Genomic DNA, 19,870 nt, shown 5'->3' on the forward strand with positions numbered 1-19,870 from the left:
CCACATAAGCAGAAAAAGCCAGAAGTGGCTCAAGTGGTAGAGCACTAGCATTGAGCTAAAGAGCTGAGGGACAGTGCCCAGGCCTAGAGTTCAGGCCCCATGACTGGCAAAAAAAAAAAAAAGTGTTGATGAAGAACAGAAATACTTTTCTTTCAGTTTTGGAGGCTGAGAAGTCCAAGTTCAGAGTCTCTGCATCCAAAATGTTACCTGGTTGCATCATTCCTCCGAGAGGAGGACTACTGTGTCCTTACTGGCAAAATGTGTGACTGGGCGAGTGAACACTCACTCCAGCCTTGAGCTCCACTGATTCAGTAACCCTCCTAAAGGCTGCATCTCTTAGTACTGTTGTACTGGCAATTAAGTTTTTGATACTAGTTTTAAGGAGACCCATCATCAAAACCATAGCAACCTAGGCATGGAGGCACATATTTGTAATCTAAGCATTCAGGGGCAGAGGCAAAGGATCTTTCTTGATTTTGAAGTCAGCCTAGGCTAAATAGCAAGATCCTGTTCCTAAAGACAAAAGAAAAATGGTATTTGAGTTTGGTAAGACATTTTCATAGGTTTTTCTTGGTAATGATGATACTGGGCTCACTGTGCATGGTTCTAAGTGTTCTTCTACTAAGCTGTATCCCACTAAGCACTTGTATAGATTTCGTTTTTTTCTTTTTCCTTTTTCTTTTTGTCAGTCATGGGGCCTGAACTCTGGGCCTTAGGCGCTGTCCCTCAGCTCTTCTGCTCAAGGCTAGTGCTCTACCACTTGAGCCACAGCCCCACTTCTGGTTTTTTCTGCTTATGTGGTACTGAGGAATCGAACCCAGGACCTCATGCATACAAGGCAAGCACTCTACTACTGAGCCACCTTCTCAGCCCCTTCTATAGATTTTATGAAGTTCTAAAATCATAAAAAGGAAGTTGTCATGTTTTTTACTTTTTCAGTAGTTGGTGGCCTAATAGAGAAATACATGCTATTGGAGGTAGAAAAGGCTTGCAGGAGTGGGGATGTAGCTTAGTGCATAGAGCACTAGCCTAGCCTGTTCCAGGCCTGGGTTTAATCTCTGGCACCACAGATTATTGAGAGAAGAAAGAAAAGGATGATAGCTGAGAAATCAGATCTTACTGTATTTCCAGTATGGTGATAATGTGATGTCACTGTTAAGAACATAGAATAAATAAAATGTACCACAGGAATAAGGAAGAATGGTAGACTTGATACTTTAAAAATTAGCTCTTAAAAATTAACACTCGGGATAAAAGCCCACAAAGATTCTGTAGAAAGAACAAATGAGTGTCACTGGAATTGAATCTCCTACATAGAACCTTTAACCAACGCCATCCGTAATATTGTAGATTCAGGGACTCTCCAGGTTTTTCTTGGTTGTGGATATAGATGCCAGATTCCTGGGGAACCTTGTAGTTTTACATGATTTAGCTTTTCTACTTGAGAATAAACATTCAGTATTGCCTGATTCATATTGTATCATCTTCCAATAATGACTGGAGATGAGGACAAGGCAAATGACTGACGCTAAGAGGCTCTCATTTTGCTTTCATTGTTCTGAGATGGGACCTCAGAATAGCTTTGAGTATGTAGTTTATGTAGTTTGGTTAGAGGACTAATGATGGTGGCAGATGCTTTTTGGCTTAGAAACTTCCCTGGCTTTAGTATTCACAAGGACAGGAGGCTGCTTTATCATAATGAAGTGAGAGATGGAAGTAATGGATGGGGGAAAGGATTCTGGAAGGAACGTCAGGCTGGTGATACATACCTGTAATCTTAGTACTCAAGCTGAGGCAGGAGGATCAAGAATTCAAAGACAGCCAGGCCTTGGTGGCTCACAACCATTGTCATAGCTACTAAAGAGGCTGAGGGGCTGGGAAGGTGGCTCAGTGGTAGAGCACTTGCCTTGCATGCCTGAGGCCCTGGGTTTGATTCCTCAGCACCACATAAGCAAAAAGAAAAAAGCTGGAAGTGGCGCTGTGGCTCAAGTGGTAGAGCGCTAGCCTTAAGCTGAAGAGCTGAGGGATAGCGCCCAGGCCCAGAGTTCAGGCCCCACCACCAGACCAAATAAATAAATAAATAAATAATAAAGAGGCTGAGATTTGAGGGTTGAAGTTTGAAGCAAGCCCTTGCAGGAAAGTCCCTGAGACTTATCTCCAATAAACCACCAACGGGGGAGAAGAAAGCTAGTAGTGGACATGTGGTTCCCGTGGTAGAGTACTTACTAGTCTTAAGTGAAAAAGTGAAGGGACAGCATTCTGGCCCTAAGTTCAAGCTAACACATACATGAAGGCCGTCTGGGAACTGGTAGTTTACACCTGTAATGCTAGTTACTCAGCTGAGATCAGAGGATCCCACTTTAAGGCAAACTTGGAGAAAAGTCTATGAAACCTCAACCAGCAAAAAGCCAGAAATGGGGCTGGGAATGTGGCTTAGTGGTAGTGTTTGAAGCCCTGGGCTGGATTCCTCAGTACTATATACACAGAAAAAGCTGTAAGTGCTAAGGTAATGTGCTAGTCTTGAGCAAAAGAAACTCAGGGACAGTGTCCACACCCTAAGTTCAAGCACCAGACTGGCAAAAAAAAAAAAAAACAGAAATGGAATTGTGGCTCAAGCCCCAGCGCGCACTCCCTCACCCCCAATACACACAGAGCCTGTGCTATGTATGTCAAATGCTAGATAAACCTTGACATATGTTAGATAAAACTTGTCTGTTATATCAGCCACTCAGAACCTTCATCCCTATTTCATAGGAAGGTTATAGATGCAGGCTTTTCTAAGGTTACCCTGTAACCCAAAAATAGGGCTATATTTTCTCTTCCTTTTTTTTTTTTTTTTTTTTTTTGCCAGTCCTGGGGACTGAACTCAGGTCCTGGGCACTGTCCCTGCGTTTCTTTTGCTCAAAGCTAGCACTCTACCACTTGGGCCACAGCGTCACTTCCGACTCTTTCTGTGTATGTGGTGCTGAGGAATCAAACCCAGGGCTTCATGCATGCTCAGCAAGCGCTCTACCACGAAGCCTCATTCCCAGGGCTCTCTTCCCTTTCTTGAAACAGTCCCACCACGTAGCCTAGGTTGGACTCAAACCCACATCCTTCTTCCTCAGCCTTCGGAATGCTGGGATTACCAGCGTGCATCACCACACGTGGTTCCAATGCAGTATCTTTGTGAGACTTTATTAGGCCTTAACAACCGGGGAGCTTAGACGTGGAAACTTTAAAACTTGGGGAATTTCAGTAAGGCAATGAAATGAAGGCTAAAGATTTCTCTTTGTAGATTGAAGGATTTTAACTCACGGTGAAGCTGCATCCGGGAGAGTCAGAGCAAAACAAAAAGTCTGCTCCGCTGTCTCAACAAAGGAGCCCAGAGCCCAGACCAGGCCCCGAGTGATGACGCCACGCGCCGGTCCGGAACTGACGTCACTCCAGCACCCGCCGCTTCCGGTCCGCGTGAGTGCGCGCCTCGCGCCGGGGGCGGCCTGCGCTGGAGCCTGGTGTGCGTGCTGTGTGTGGTGCTCTTGTCCGCAAGTTCCCCTCCCTGTTCCAGGACCATGGCCACCGACTCGTGGGCCCTAGCGGTGGACGAGCAAGAGGCGGCTGTCAAGTCGGTCAGTGGCTTCTGGAGGGGAAGCTGTCTCAGGGAGCGGGCGGACACGGTGGGAGCTTGGGGAGCCCGCGAGTTGCCCAGGCCGGCGCCCGGGAGGCCCTCGTGGGGTGCCGCGGGCCCTCACTGGGTCAGAACCTGCTCCTTCGGCGAAAGAGACAAGACCAAGCTTTGTATCTTCATCTGGGCCAAAGACCGTCCTGCGGCAAATCTGTCCGCGCTGTGTAGGCTTTGTTTCCTCTATTGCACCTGTTACTCCGTGACGGTTGTAAGGAAGATAAGTTTAGATTCTTTTCATTAATGGGTGACATTTCTTTTGAGTGTTATGGTGCTGCTTTGTATCTAACAGGTTTGTTTTTTTTAATTTTTGTTGTTTATTTCGGTCGTGGGCCTTGAACTCGGGGCCTTAGCTCCTCTCAAGGCTATAGAGCTCTACCTCTTCTAGCCACAGCGCCACTCCCGGTTTTCTGGTGTTTAGTTGGAGATTCGATTCTCACAGACTTTCCCGCCCCGCCTAGCTTTGAATCACGATCCTCTGATCTCATTCTGAATAGCGAGGATTACAGGCGTGAGCCACTAGCACCCGGCTTTCTAACAGTTCTTAAATCTACGTTTAAGGAGGTTGGAAATTTGTAGCTCTGCAGAATAAAGATTCCGTTTTAACGTTTCAATCATCTGCAGATGTTAAGAGGGAGGTACTTACAAGTTGTTTCATTGATGTATCAAGTGATATTAATGTCATATATCGGTTGAAAGACTATTCAACCAAAAGGTAATTGCAGCATAAATTGGCTTTTTAGTGTGTGCCGGTACCCAGGATTAAACTTGTCCTGGGTTTCTGAGTCTTTGGCTCTAACTTGATGGCTTGCACTTCAGCCACACTTCTAATTCTGGCATTTTGCTGGTTAATTGGCAATACGAGTCTTTCAAACTTCTTTGAGGCTCACCTTGAACTGCCATCCTCCAGGAATCAGACTCCTGAGTAGCTGAGATTACAGGCATGAGCCACCTGCATCCAACCAACTGTGGCTTTTAAAAGACCTGCAGTTTAGGTTTGTTTGGTGATCATAGTCTGTTTTAAAGTTGCAAATCATATATAACTTTTCAGTGCTGAAATTACATTTCTTGGCATATTCAGTAATGTCAGTACTAGGGAGCTAAGGCAGGAGAATTCCAAGTTGTAGGCCAACCTGGCTTCTTGTGGAGACCTTGTATCCAAAAAAAAAAAAAAAGTTACATTTCTTCTCCAGTCATGGTTATTGCTAGTTTTTCAATAGCTATTTGAAATGGAGTAAGCCTAGTAAAGTGTAGGTAGCAACACTTTGCAGTTTTGTTAGGAAGGCATCCCAAAGGAAGTGGTAGGATAATATGATAAATGAGCAATTAGTAGCAACACATTTATGAACAGCAAATCAGGTACTTTTTTTTTTTTTGTGAGCTGGATATTAAGAGAACAAGTCATTTTTAAAGGCAGAGCTGGAGGTTAAAAGTGGAGAGAAGGTACCAAAATGCTGGACTTGTTGCTGGGTGCTGGTGGCTCACACCTGTCATACTAGCTACTCAGTAGGCTGAGATCTAAGGGTCCTGGTTCAGCACCCAGGCAAAAAAGTCCATGAGACTCTTATTTCCAGTTAACCAGCAAAAAGCTAGAAGTGCAGGTGTGACTCAAGTGGTAGAGTGGTAAAAGTTTCTCCTCCCCCCCTCTTTTGGTGCCAGTCCTAGGGCTTTAGCAGGGGGTTTGAGTGCTGTCGCTTAGCTTTTTTGTTCAAGGGTAGCACCCTACCATGTAAGCCATGCTATATTTTGGCTTTTTTGGTGGTTAATTGGAGATAAGAATTTCTTGCCCAGGCTGGCTTCAAACCGTAATTCCCAGATCTTAGCTTCTTGAGTATTGATGATTATGGGTTTGAGCCACGACTCAGATAAAACTTTATTTTTATTCCTATTCAGATGAACAATTTGCAGATCAAGGAAGAGAAAGTCAAAGCAGACACTAATGGTGAGTCATTAAACTAGTAACTGCAGGCTGGGACTAGTTTGCTTTCAATTTGTTCTCACAGCTGCAGGGAGCCAAGGAGCTTTCCTCTAGTATAACGTGGCAAGCAGCAGATCCCTAAATTAGGATTCATTCTTTTATTATTATTTTGTTGGTGTACAAAGGAGTTGCCATTAAACAAAGCAGTTTATGGATACAATCACCTTGAACAATATCACCTCTTTCCTCATTCACTCTATCCCTCCCAACCACATTCCTTCCCGTAGAGGTTCATTCTTGAAGAGGGGCTTTAAGGATTATCATTAGATTGTTCCACTTCTGTTTACTTGATATTTATTAGCTTAAAAAAAAAACTGGGCTCAAAAATGAGTAAGGGCTGGGAAGGTGGCTTAGTGGTAGAGCACTTGCCTTGCATGCATGAGGCCCTGGGTTCGATTCCTCAGCACCACATAAGCAAAAAGAAAAAAGCCAGAAGTGGCACTGTGGCTCAAGTGGTAGAGCACTAGCCTTGAGCTGAAGAGCTGAGGGACAGCACCCAGACCCAGAGTTTAGGCCGGACCCAAAAAAAAAAAAAAAGGAAAACATCTTTCCCATGCTGCTCTAATGATTACCCTATACCATGCCCATTTATGTTCATATGTTGTATCTACCACCAACAAACTGCCACAAAACTGGGTGGTATGAACCATGGCTGCTTGGACTTTTGGGAGGCCAAATGACCAAGATAGAGGTATTGGCTTCTGAGGGCCTTGAGGAAGACTCTCCTTAGTGTCTCCCCTGACTTCCCAGTGGTTTATTGGCAGTCTTTGGTGTTCTTGAATTGTATCCTGTTAACCCAATCTCTGATATTGGCCTTCAGAAAATGTCTCACATGGCATTTTCACAAATATCTCCTCACCTTCCCCCTTCCCCTTTTTTTGGAGAGTGGGGAGGAGTGGGTTGGACTCAGAGCCTCAAACATGTTAGATAAGTTCTTTGCCACTGAACTATATCTCCAGCACTAACTTCCCCTTTTTATAAGGATTCAGTCTTGTTGGAATAGAGCACATGCTAATGTTTCAGATAAGGTCACATTCTGATGTATTGGAGATGAAGGTCTACACATACAAATTTTAGGAGGGACACAGTTCAACTCAACACTACCCCATTATATCAGTAACACACTTTTAATTTTTAATATTCTTTAAGTGTTTCTTTATGCAAAGCATATACAAATATAGAATCTCGTTATTTCTACCTCTCTCCCACATTCTCTCTTCTTCCTACCGAAGAGTGGCATGAATAGTATGACATAGTGTACTTGCTTTTCTCACTTAACCATAATCTTTCTCAAACTTTTCATATTAGTATGTACCATTCCTTCATTTTTGTTGTAACTGCATAGCATTGTACTATGTTGATATGGTGTAATTTGATCACTCAGCTATTAATAGATTCTTTTGCAATTATATACAGTGCTTCTTGGCTCACCCCTATAATCCTAACTACTCAGGAGACTGAGATTTGAGGATCCAGGTTCAAAGCCACCCTGGGTAGGAAAGTTTGTGAGACTCTTCAAATAAGTACTAGAAAACCAGAAGTAGGACTGTGACTCAAAGTGGTAGAGCTCTAGCCTTGAGCAAAAATGGTCAGGGACAGTGCTCAGGCCCTGAGTTCAAGCCTCACAATGGACAAAAATAAAAAATAAATTTAAATGTTTTCACATATGTACCATGCGTACAATAAATTCTCCAAAAACAGATTTGGTAGGTCATGGCTAAAATTTTTTTACTTAAATACTTTCTAGAAATAAAATCCATGAAAGAAATGCCAAATATTTACATTTGGGTCACTTGAAAAAGTTCTAGTGTTTACATTGTCCCATCTTTTAAGTTGTTTTAATAGTTGCCTTTCTGAAAGTATTTACCTTTCTGATGACAACTACTTTCTTGTGTAGGTGTTATCAAAACCAGCACTCCTGCAGAGAAGACAGATGAAGAGGAGAAAGGTAGTACTCTTTGAAACCCTATGGCAAGAGACAGTGTTACCCAGGATTTATCTTCCTAGCTCCAGAGGCACGAGATCGGGAAGTTGAGGGGAACTCAGCAAAGCAGGTTGAGAAGGAGCAGTGAAGTAGAATAAGAATTGAGTGTGTAGTCTTCCGGACACTAGAGGAAGTGTCAAAAGTAGGGTGTAGCCCTGCGTAGGAGGCTCACACATGTAATCCTAGCTACTCAGGAGGCTGAGATCTGAGGCTGGGGAGTCAAAAGTTCTAAAACTCTTTGTCTTCAATAATAAACTACCCATGTGAAGTGGCGCTGTAGCTCAAGTGGTAGAGCGCTCGCCTTGAGTTGAAGAGCTGAGGGACAACGCCAGGCCCAGAGTTCAAGCCCAACGACCGACAAAAAAAAAAAAAATAATAATAATAATAAACTACCCAGAATAGGCTGGAAGTGGTTCTTTGGCTCAAGTGGTAGAGCTCTTGTCTTGAGCAGAAGGAGCTTAGGGACAGCACTAAGGCCCCTGAATTCATGCTTCAGGACCAGGAAAAAAAAAAAAAGTGAAGTTAGTTAAGGCAGTATAGTACATGAGGCTCTTTTTTTTTTTTTTCCCCTTTTTGGTTGGTCGTGGAGCCTGAACTCTGGGCCTGGGTGCTGTCCCTACGCTCTTCAGCCTGAGGCTAACATATTACCACTTGAGCCAGTGTGCCACTTCCAGACTTTTCTGCTTATGTGGTGCTGAGAAATCGAACCCAGGGCCTCATGCATGCAAGGCAAGCAGTCTACCACTGAGCCACCTTCTGAGCCCTACATGAGACTCTTATCTCCAGTTAAGTACCACAAAGGCAAAAGTAAAGCTGTGGCTCAAATGGTAATGTGCTAGCCTTGAGCAGGAAAGCTCAGAGACAGTGCCCAGGCCCTCAGTTCAAACCTTAAGACTGGCATAAAGAAGAAAAAAGTAATCAAAATAGATTGAGTTGATGATATGGACATAACTTATTGGTGAGCTTGATTAGGGCTATTGGTGAGGGCTATTGAAGTGGGAAGGTTAAAACACAAAAAAAAACAAAAAACATTGAACAGAGAAAGGAAGGTGAGGAAGTGAGATGAGATTAGCCAGCTCTTTTAGCAATGTTTCAGAAAGGGGAATAGTGAAATAGGATAGTAGCCGGATGGGAATGTAGGATAAAGGAGGAAGGTTTACAAAGGTAAAAGTATATATATATACCACTTCACATGCTGGTGAGATTGGCTGAAAAGTCTGTGGGACTCCATCTCCAACATAACCAACGAAAAGCCAGGCTCTAGACATGTCTCAAAGAGTAGAGTGCCAGCCAAGCAGAGCAAGTAAGAGGCCCTAAGTTGAAACTCTGATACTGGCAAAAATAAAATACTATTAAAAAGAAAAAAACTTGAAATGAAGAAAAAGTATAAATGGAGGTTTGGGAAACAGAATGAATGAGTGGATTATAAAACAGGAAGTCTTACTGAGCAGCTCAGCCCATGTGAGTTAAAGAGAGATCTATTAGTGTTCCCTCCAGCTATGCTTGACTGCCCAGGTGCTGGTGCAGAGATGAAGAAGAAGCACTTTCATAAGAGGCGGGATTGCCCAGTGAGTATGAAAGAAGTCTACTGTTTTCTCCCTGACAGAGGACAGAGCTGCACAGTCTTTACTCAATAAGCTGATCAGAAGCAACCTTGTGGATAACACAAACCAAGTGGAAGTCCTGCAACGGGATCCCAACTCCCCACTCTACTCAGTGAAGTCTTTTGAAGAGCTTCGCCTGTGAGTATTCATTGCTTTGAAAGGCTCTTTCTTCCCATTGTCCCTCTCCTATAAAACAGCATCTAAGAAGTATTATAGGAATTTTACTTTTGTTTTAAAATTTTGTTTACTTCTTTGAGTAGATAATAAACCACATGATTCAAAAGTGAAAAAGTATGCACAAGTTCTCAGTGATCAGCTCCCACTTTTTTGGCTATCCTGTTCTCTGGTTGGTAGAGGTGTATTTATTTTAGTTCTGGTCCTATGGCTTGAATTCAAGGCCTGTATGCTGCCCCTGAGCTTTAGCTCAAGGCTGGTTCTCTACTACTTCTGGCTTTTTTGAGTGGTTAGTTGGAGATAAAAGCCTCACAGACTTTCCTGCCAGGACTGATTTTGGAATGCAATCCTCAGATCTCAGGCCTTCTGGGTTGCTAGAAATATAGACATTAGCCACTAGCACCTATCTAGATATTTCTTTTGTTATTTATTTTGTGCTATAAATTAATAAGTACTATTTCTGTATCCAGGAAAAACTTGTTACTCAAGGCCAACCAGATTTGTGGATCTGCTGAAAGAACTAATTTCTTTTTCTCTCTTCTTTTTTTTTTTTTTTTTTTTTGGGTCCGGTCCTAGGGCCTGAACTCTGGGCCTGGGCGCTGTCCTTCAGCTCAAGGCTAGCACTCTACCACTTGAGCCACAGCGCCACTTCCGGCTTTTTTCTTATGTGGTGCTGAGGAATCGAACCCAGGGCCTCGAGCATGCAAAGCAAGTGCTCTACCACTGAGCCTCCTTCCCAGCCCTTCTTTTTTCTTTTTTGCCAGTCAAGGGGCTTGAACTCAGAGCGTGGGCACTGTCCCTGAGCTTTTTTTTTTTTTTTTTGTTGGTTGTGGGGCCTGAGCTCTGGGCGCTGTCCCTGAACTCTTCAGCTCAAGGCTAGTGCTCTACCACTTGAGCCACAGCGCCACTTCTGGCTTTTTCAGCTTATGTGGTGCTGAGGAATCAATCCAAGGGCCTCATGCGTGCAAGGCAAGCACTCTACCCCTGAGCCACCTTCCCAGCCCCCCTGAGTTTCTTTTGCTCAAGGCTAGCACTCTCCCTTGAGCCACAGTGCCACTTTTGGCTTTTTCTGTGTGTGTGGTACTGAGGAATCAAACCTAGGGCTTCATACTTGCTAGTCAAGCACTCTACCACTAAGCCACCTTCCCAGTCCCAAAAGAACAAAGTTCTTTAGGAAAGGAAAGTATTCTGTATTCTATGAATCATATAATCTAGTTGCAGATTAAGATTTAAGAGGGAAAGATGATAGTTTGGCTTGAGTTTAGATGTCATTTTTTTATTAGCTTATGTTAGTGTACGAGAGAGGTTTCACTGTGACATTTCCCATGTGTACAATGTATCAACCATACCCTTTCATTACTATCCCTTATTCTACTTGTCACTTAAAATAGTTCAACAGGTTTATTCTATTTTCATACATGCAAGCACACTACTTTCACCAAATTCATCCTCTTTTACCCCACTTTGTTACCTCTTCCCCTTCTTAGTACCACCCTTAGTCTTTTTTAAGGCATTGATAAATAGCTGTTTTTGTTTGTTTTTTTGAGCTGGTCCTGAGCTTGAACTTGGAGGGCAGGGGACTGTCCTGAGCTTTTTTTGCTCAAGACTAGTACTCTACCACTTTTGAATTTTTTATTTTATTTTTTGAAGTTTATTGGAGATAAGAAGCTCATAGACTTTTCTTACCTGGGCTGGCTTTGAACCATGATCTTCAGATCTCCAGTCTCCAAGTAGCTAAGATTATAAGTTTGAGCCACTGGTACCTGGTGATAGTTTGATTGAGGTAGAAACCATCATTTCTTGCAAGATACAGAGAAAGATAAGATTATAGGCCCCTTAAACAACCACAACTTGAGAAACTCACCTAGTCTATACCTTCCTCCTAGGAAGCCACAGCTTCTCCAAGGCGTTTATGCCATGGGCTTCAATCGACCATCTAAGATACAAGAGAATGCACTACCCATGATGCTTGCTGAACCGTAAGTACTGATCTAAGTGTGTACCTCTTCCTAAGCTGGCTTAACTAAAAATCTTCCACTAATAGTTATTACTGTTTTCTGAGTATGAAAATGAGCCGTAGCTGGGCGCCAGTGGCTCACACCTGTAATCTTAGCTACTCAGGAGGCTGAGATCTAAGAATCACGGTTCAGAGCCAGCCTGGGCAGGAAAGTCTGTGAGACTCTTATCTCCAATAAACCACTAGAAAACCAGAAATGACGCTGTGGTTCAAGTGGTAGAGCACTTGCCTTGAGCTGAAGAGCACAGAGTCAGCATCCAGGCCCAGAGTTCAAGCCCCATGACCGACCAAAAAAAAAAAAGAAAGAAAATGAGCCATTTGGGGGAAATACGTTTCTTCAAGAAAATAGCTTAGACAAGTGTAGAGAGGGTCACCTGAATTTGGACATGGCTCCCATCTTCCTCACTTAACAGTTAATATTAACTGATAAATTAATATTTCATGCAGTTTTTAAAGTTTGACTTTTTAATTTTATTTTTTTGGGAGGGGGTTGGTCATGGGGCCTGAACTCTGGGCCTGGGCGCTGTCCCTCAGCTCTTCAGCTCAAGGCTAGCGCTCTACCCACTTGAGCCACAGCGCCACTTCCAGCTTTTTTCTTTTTGCTTATGTGGTACTGGGGAATCGAACCCAGGGCCTCAGGCATGCAAGGCAAGCACTCTACCACTGAGCCACCTTCCCTGCCCCTTTAGTTTTAATTTTAATTGTAATTTTTATTTTATTTATTTATTTTTTTGTGCCAGTCCTGGAGCTTGAACTCAGGGCCTGGCACTGTCCCTGAGTTGCTTTTTGCTCAAGGCTAGCAATCTACCACTTGAGCTGCAGCACCATTTCTGGCTTTTTCTGCTTATGTGGTACTGAAGAATCAAACCCAGAGCTTTATGCATGCTAGGCAGGCACTCTTATCACTAAGCCACATTCCCAGCCAGATTTTGAAAGTTTTAAGTTCTACCAAAAAAGTATAAATAGACGGGCATCGGTGATTCGTGCCTGTAATCCTAGCTACTCAGGAGGCTGAGATCTCAGGATCTTGGTTCAAAGCCAGCCTGGGCAGGGAAGTTCGTGAGACTCTTTATCTCCAATAAACCTATAGAAAACCAGAAATGGTGCTGGAGCCTGCCGGCAACAAAAGGGAATCCTGAATTAGGGGGCGAGGATGTGGAAAAATAAAGACATAAGACAAAGGATGGGGTCGGGAGGTCTGCAGCTCAAGACTGCAGCCCCGTTTATTTTTAACTTTCCCTAATGTATACTATTAGAAGTCAAGAGGTAACATAAGATTACAATAGTCCAGAAGAACAAGGAAAATTTCAGTAAAAACAGAGTGCAGTAAAAACAAGACAACTGGTAAAAAGTAAAACTCTGTAGATATAGTAAAGCAATCCCGGGCACCTGGTGTTTTTTAAGTAAGCCAGTTCCTTGTACGTGCCTTTAAGTGAGCACCGGGGTCAAGATGACCTTTAAACTTTACTGTTGGCTCCCAACAAAATGGCACTGTGGCTCAGGCGGTAGAGTGCTCTTCTTGATCTGAAGAGCACAGGGACAGCACCCAAGCCCAGAGTTCAAGCCCCACGACTGACAGAAAATAAAGGTATAAAGAATAACACTAAGAGCATCTTTGTAGGTTTATCCTGCCTAAAAATAAAGCACGAATCCAGTTGAGAGTGAGAACCCTACGCGTCCTTCCTTTACTCCCTCTGATCCCCTGTGAAGCTTTCTCTACCTTGAGATGGGTGTCATCCCCGCAGGTGTCTTTACACTGTATATGTGTTCTTAAGATTCTGAAGGGTAGCTTACATATTTTAAATCTTAGAGAATTGGTGTCATACTTTGGCAGTACTGGAATTTGAACTCAAGGCCTTGTACTTGTCAGGCAGGTACCACTTGAGCAGCATCCCTAGAAGTTAGATTCTAATAAGGTCTTGTTCTTAGTCCACTTAAGTCTGGACCACTGTTAAATCCTCCTATTTAACACTTCCCACATATCTGGGCTAGCAGGTAGATAGATACCAATGTGCTCAACTCTTTTTTATTTTTTATTTTTTTGTGCCAGTTGTGGGGCTTGAAGTTAGAGTCTGGCAGTGTCCTTGAGTTTTTGTTTTTGTTTTTGTTTTTTTCTCAAGGCTAGCACTCTACCATTTGAGCCATAGCTCTACTTCTGGATTTTTTAGTGGTTAGTTGAAGATGAGCGTCTCATTGACTTTCCTGCTTGTGCTGGCTTTAAACTGCAATCCTCAGATTCTCAACCTCCTGGGTAGCTAAGATTACAGGCATGAGCCACCAATGCCTGACTTATTTTTTTTTTTTTTTTTTGGTCAGTCGTGGGACTTGAATTCTGGGCCTGGGCACTGTTGTTCAGCTCTTTAGCTCAAGGCGAGTGTTCTACTTCTTGAGCCATAGCACCACTTGTGGTTTTCTGGTAGTTTATTGGAGATAAGAATCTGGGCTAGCTTTGAACCATGCTCCTTAGATCTCAGCCTCCTAAGTAGCTAGGATTACAGTTGTTGAGCCACCAATGCCTGGCTGCCTGGCATTTTTTATTTTGTTTTTTTTTTAAAGCAGTATCGGGCTTTGAACTCTCCCATTTGCTTGACTTGCTTACTCTGCTGACCTTCTACTACTTGAGCCATACTTCCAACTCTTTCTTTTAATGACCAAGAGAGCCACCTATTCTCATGATTCTGAGCCACATGAAATAAAATGTGAAAGTTCCCTCAAAAACCTCCATATGAGCTGGGCGCCAGTGGTTCACGCCTGTAATCCTAGCTACTCAAGAGGCTAGATTTGAGGATTGTGATTCAAAGCCAGCCTGGACAGGCAAGTCCATGAGACTCTTACCTCCAATTAACCATCAGAAAATCAGAAATGGAGCTATGGCTTAAGTAGTAGAGTGCTCACATTGACTCAAATGCTCAGGAACAGCATTCAGGTCTGGAGTTCAAGCCTCACGACTGACCAAAAAAAAGAAAAAACCCTCTATCTGAGTTGGTTTATTAAATTGTCCATAAAGATGGGAAAGGGGAACATGCAAAAGGAGCAGAATCATCGAGATATGTTATGGATTGGTAGGAAAGGTCATCTGAGACTGCCTGATCAAGCTCTTACTCTGCACTCTTTATTTCCTTGAGATCCTTGGAGTGCAAAATTAGAGCACGCTAGCTGTCCTAGAGTCTGATATGAAGGTTTTTGATGTGAATCCATCTAAAAAAAAATCATTATTTCCCTTAAGATTTATGCTGTTTTTAACTAGCATACAAAATGTGTAGTTAGGGAACTAGCTCAGTGGCAGAACACTTGCCCAGCAAGTGTAAAGTCCAGAGTGAGCCCTAGCACCACAATTTCTTTTTAAAAAGAAATATGTAAAATTTGTGCTTACTAGAGAAAACCTAGATAATGTAGACACACATAAAGGGAGAAATATTCTTTCCATTCAGGAAAAAATACTTTGATACTTTATTATGTTAAATTAATATTAACATAGTTCCATTCTTCATTGTTCTAGCCCACAGAATCTAATTGCCCAGTCTCAGTCTGGCACCGGAAAAACAGCTGCCTTTGTCCTGGCCATGCTCAGTAGAGTGGAACCAGCAGACAGATACCCTCAGGTAAGAGTTTAGAAGTCTGTCTTGGCCTGCTTGCCCTAGGAAGCCTGCACCACCTGGTCGGGGACTAGTGAGAGATCTGACCATGGCTCAGGCAAAGTAGGCCCTGACCAGGTAAAATTTATTTGGAAACAGCAGCCTTCAACAGTGGCTTCCAAAGACCCTCCACCAAGCCGGGATTCCCACCAAGTCCATGCTTCCCACCAAGACAGGATTTAACCTGGCCCAGAAACATGTGGTTCTCTGTAGACTTCAAGTGATAGTAACATCAACATATTTGGTCACATTTCTCTTCCTTTATGATTTCTAGTTTATTGTGATTTGTTTGTTTGTTTCTGAGACTAGAGTTCCAGCTTGGTCTCTAGTGCTTGCCCATTGGCTGGCTCTCTACCACTTGAGCCATGCCTCTAACCCCTCATCTTTTGTGATTTCTCTGTCAGTGTCTGTGTCTCTCCCCAACATATGAGCTGGCACTTCAAACAGGAAAAGTGATTGAGCAAATGGGAAAATTTCATCCAGAACTAAAGCTTGCCTATGCTGTCCGTGGCAATAAATGTGAGTTAAAAGAGATGGAATCTAAGCTTGTGCAAGGGGCAATGTGCCTTGGGTATTAGGGTTTGAAGATGTAATGATCATATTGAACTTTTTAGGCCCAGCTGCACTGCTTTTAGCACATCTGTTTCAATACTTGCTAATGTGCTAACAGTGCCACTTGGTCTTTTCTCTCTGCACACATCGCCTTCATCTTGGGGATCAAACTCAAAACCTTTCACTTGATAGGCAAGTTATCCCCACTTCACTGTAACACCAGTTGCTTAAATACTCTTGGTTTTATACATAAACTTAACAAATTTACAGAAGTTAGTTGGCAGGTAGTCCTTGTGGGTTCTTATTAACTTGTTCTACCAGTCCTGAGAGGATAGGCAGAGCTTCCCAGAGCTGGCTTTGCCTTTGAAATACCCACAGAAAACATCTCGTCTCTACAGTGGAAAGAGGTCAGAAGATCAGTGAGCAGATTGTCATTGGCACTCCGGGGACTGTCCTGGACTGGTGCTCCAAGCTCAAGTTCATTGACCCCAAGAAGATCAAGGTGTTTGTTCTGGACGAGGCAGACGTGATGATAGCTACTCAGGGCCACCAGGACCAAAGCATCCGCATCCAGAGGTAGGAAGAACTGGGGCCAGGAGGAACTTGAAACTCCTCCTCCAACTTGTGTTGGGTTCTAGATTCTGGTACTTACTGCAGCATGTGTTCAGTGGGCCATTTCCTCATCAGCATTTATAACACTCCCAGCCTGGGTTGAGAAGGGAGACCCAAGCCCTAACCCAGCCCAGTGCCAACCCTGGCTGTGTTCTTCCTCCCCCTTGCTAAGATGGGTCTGCCTCCAGCCCTTCATGCCTGTGAGGGCTGTAGTCTGTGCAGGCCTTTGATGGGAGGCTGGGTTTCTGTTCCTTCTGGTGAAGTCCTGGGTCATCCAAAGTGCCTGGAGGACCTGGGTGCTGGTGGCTCACACCTGTAATCCTAGCTGCTCAGGGGACTGAGATGTGAGGATCACGCTTCAAAGGCAGCCTGGGCAGGAACGTCCATGGGACTCTTCTGCAATTAACCACCCAAGAGCTGGAAGTGGCACTGTGGTTCAAAGTGATAGAGCACTAGCCTTGAGAAAAGAGCTCAAGGACAGCTCCTAGGCCCTGAGTTCAAGGCCCATCACTGACCAAAAAAGATGCCTGAATGTCACCTTGCAGGATGCTGCCCAAGAACTGCCAGATGCTGCTTTTCTCTGCCACCTTTGAAGACTCAGTGTGGCAGTTTGCCCAGAAAGTGGTCCCAGACCCCAATGTTATCAAACTGAAGCGCGAGGAGGAGACGTTGGACACCATCAAGCAGTATTACGTCCTGTGCAATAACAGAGATGAGAAGTTCCAGGCCTTGTGCAACCTGTATGGGGCCATCACCATCGCTCAAGCCATGATCTTCTGCCACGTGAGTAGAGCTGCAGGCCTGCAGGGGCTGCCCCACCCCCTCCTCAGCCTCTCCCTTGTCCAGCTGCACCTGACCGGATTCATGTGTGGACAAGAAAGGAAGGGTTTTGTGAGGATGGAGTAGACTGTGTCTTTATTTTAATCTAATTAGAGTTAGCATGCATTGTAGCATGAGAGAGTGCCACTGTAACTATTCCATCCATGTGTATAATGCAGCTTGAACCAGTTCTTTTTCCTGTGCACGTGTGTGCATGTGCGTGTGTGCTGGTACTGGAGCTTGAATTTAGGGCCTCAATCACTCAGGCTGATTGTTCATTGCTGGTGCTCTACCGCTTAAGTCATGCTTGTTCAGCAATTTGTTCATGAATTGGAGATGGAATCAGACTTTTCTGTCCAGGTCAGTTTCAAACTACAGTTCTGTAGATCTCAGCCTCCTGAGTAGCTGGGGTAACAGGCATTAGCCACAGTGTGTAGTTCCTTCCTTCCCTTTCATGTTTCATTTTATAGATACAATAGTATATGAAAATATATATGATACAGTAAAATAAATAGTCTATATTAAATAGCCTTTTTTTGTTGGTTTTGTCGTCCTGGGGCCTGAAGTCTGGCCTGGGTGCTGTCCCTCAGCTCTCCAGCTCAAGGCTAAAGCTCTACCGCTTGGTCACAGCACCACTTCCGGCTTATGTGGTGGTGAGGAATCAAACCCAGGGCCTCATGCATGCAAGGCAAGCACTCTACCACGGAGCCACCTTTCCTGCCCTAGATAGTCTTTTAATCTTCACACTTGAGTAAATGTTTGTAAAATTATTACCCAGGTGCTGCTGATGTATCAGACACATCAGGTTGGCCACATTTCCAGTAGAATCTGCCAAGTCAGATACAGTCCTTTATAAAGGTACCATCATTTCTTAATTGTTTTTTCCATCCAGACCCGCAAAACTGCTAGTTGGCTGGCAGCAGAGCTCTCCAAAGAAGGGCACCAGGTGGCTCTGCTGAGTGGTGAGATGATGGTGGAGCAGAGGGCTGCCGTGATTGAGCGCTTCCGCGAAGGCAAGGAGAAAGTTCTGGTGACCACCAACGTGTGTGCCCGGGGTGAGCAGTGATGTCCTGGTGTGCCCGACCCAGGGAGGTGGTGAGGTTGGTGCGACATTCCTTTCTAGAAGAGACTGAGAGAAACCAACAAAGACTCCAGGAGTGCCGCCCTGGCGCAAGTGGGCGTCCAGGCTCTGAGTGCTTGGGAGCAGTGCTCATCCTGGGCAGTGCCGGTATTTAGCTGTGTGTCCACGTGCATGTGTGCAGCACACATGCTTCACATTCCACAGGGGTCTTTGTAACACTGCTGTAAAGTTCTGTCCTCCCTTCATTCTGTCCAGGGACTGAATGCCCCTTCTCTAGAGGTGGCCTGGCCCAGCTCCTTCCTCCTTTTGAAGTGGTTGTGTGGACTGAGGCCTGTGTCTCTGTCTTCCCCACCCCCCTAACATGCAGGGATTGATGTTGAACAAGTGTCTGTTGTCATCAACTTCGATCTTCCTGTGGACAAGGATGGGAACCCCGACAATGAGACTTACCTGCACCGGATTGGGCGCACCGGCCGCTTTGGCAAAAGAGGCCTGGCCGTGAACATGGTCGACAGCAAGCACAGCATGAACATCCTGAACAAAATCCAGGAGCATTTTAGTGAGTCCCTGGAGGGTGCTGTGCCTGGTGCCCTTTTCAGTGGGCTGGGATGGGAGTGGGGAAAGGGGAGGTTTCCCCATGCCCATCAGCGAGGCTTCTGTCTCTGTCACCTTCTCTTCCCTTCCCTCCTCCCATCTGTACATTCTCAGGGAACACTCCTGGGAGTTTGGGGCTCAGGGAGTGGAACGGCTGCTGATGTGTGGTCAGGCTGCTGCCTGGAGCACCCCTGGTGTCAGTGACCCGGGCCCCAATGTCCCCTGCTCAGCTGCTCTGGAGGCCTTCCTTTAGGGTTAGACGAAGGAATTCTGTGACCCCAAGTGTAACACCTTTCTGGGCTGTGCCTTGTAATGTCCCCATTCTGTGTCTAGATGACTTGTGCTGTGTTGTCTTGGTTACTCCATGTTGGTTTCCCTTCAAATCTTTTTCCCCAGATAAGAAGATAGAAAGATTGGATACGGATGATTTGGATGAGATTGAAAAAATAGCTAACTGAGAAGCTCCACCAGTGAGTCGCTGGTGCTCACACTCGGCGCTGCCCAGCCCAGGAGACTAGTGCTTTCATGGCATCGGCCTTGACGGCACCTCAAAGACAAAGGCACGAGTAGAGAAGCTACCTACCTCATTCACAATTACGTTTGGACTTGACAAAAATTTGTGCAAATCTAGGGGAAAATCAGAGGAAACTTGCATTTTGGTAAATAATCTGCCCTCCTAAATCCTACAGGTCTTTTTGAGGTCACATTTTCCCTCTTTTTATAGTAATCTGTTTGCTCTATGATTGCTTTCCCCAAGACCTCTGCCTTCCCTCTAGCTGGGGTTTAGGATCATACTGCAGCCCTGCAGAAATTACATAGGTAGTTGTAGTTGGGAGAGACCACCAAGATAGTGTGTGGCTGGGCACCAATGGCTTACGCCTATAGTACTAGCTACTCAGGAGGCTGAGATCTTAGGATTGTGATTCAAAGGCAGCCTGGGTAGGAAAGTCTTCAATACTCTTATATCCAGTTAACCACCAGAAAACTAGAAGTGATGCTGTGGCTTAAGGAAGTACAGTGCTAGCCTTGAACAATAATGTTCAGGAACAGTGCCCAAGCCCTGAGTTCAAGCCCCATCGCCAAAAAGAAAAAAGAAAAAAAAGGTGTGTGGCTCCCTGTTGTAGATGGAGTGAGGGGTTTAGGGCAGCGTCGTCACAGA

At 44.5% G+C, this 19,870-nt stretch overlaps 1 protein-coding gene across 1 annotated transcript; it reads left to right on the forward strand.

The window, feature by feature from the left end:
- The first annotated feature begins 3,465 nt into the window (after window positions 1-3,465).
- LOC122126213 (ATP-dependent RNA helicase DDX19A) lies at window positions 3,466-19,641 on the forward strand. Its single transcript, XM_042700871.1, has 12 exons — window positions 3,466-3,608; window positions 5,555-5,603; window positions 7,537-7,587; window positions 9,230-9,365; window positions 11,288-11,380; window positions 14,918-15,020; window positions 15,458-15,572; window positions 16,004-16,181; window positions 16,763-17,000; window positions 17,929-18,091; window positions 18,485-18,676; window positions 19,108-19,641. Exons 1-12 carry the CDS (start codon window positions 3,552-3,554, stop codon window positions 19,167-19,169), a joined length of 1,437 nt encoding a protein of 478 aa, XP_042556805.1. The 5' UTR covers window positions 3,466-3,551; the 3' UTR covers window positions 19,170-19,641.
- Window positions 19,642-19,870: the final 229 nt, after the last annotated feature.

Source organism: Dipodomys spectabilis, unplaced genomic scaffold (genome assembly GCF_019054845.1).
Source record: "Dipodomys spectabilis isolate Male_0828 unplaced genomic scaffold, ASM1905484v1 ptg000273l, whole genome shotgun sequence".
In the NCBI taxonomy this organism is placed as follows: domain Eukaryota; kingdom Metazoa; phylum Chordata; class Mammalia; order Rodentia; family Heteromyidae; genus Dipodomys; species Dipodomys spectabilis.

Bases quoted from the DNA above. Each gene is read 5' to 3' on its own strand.
- LOC122126213 (XM_042700871.1), top strand. From the start codon at position 3,552: ATGGCCACCGACTCGTGGGCCCTAGCGGTGGACGAGCAAGAGGCGGCT. The intron at 9,366-11,287 runs GTGAGTATTCAT...CCTTCCTCCTAG, and splicing joins TCTTTTGAAGAGCTTCGCCT to GAAGCCACAGCTTCTCCAAG. The intron at 11,381-14,917 runs GTAAGTACTGAT...TCATTGTTCTAG, and splicing joins CCCATGATGCTTGCTGAACC to CCCACAGAATCTAATTGCCC.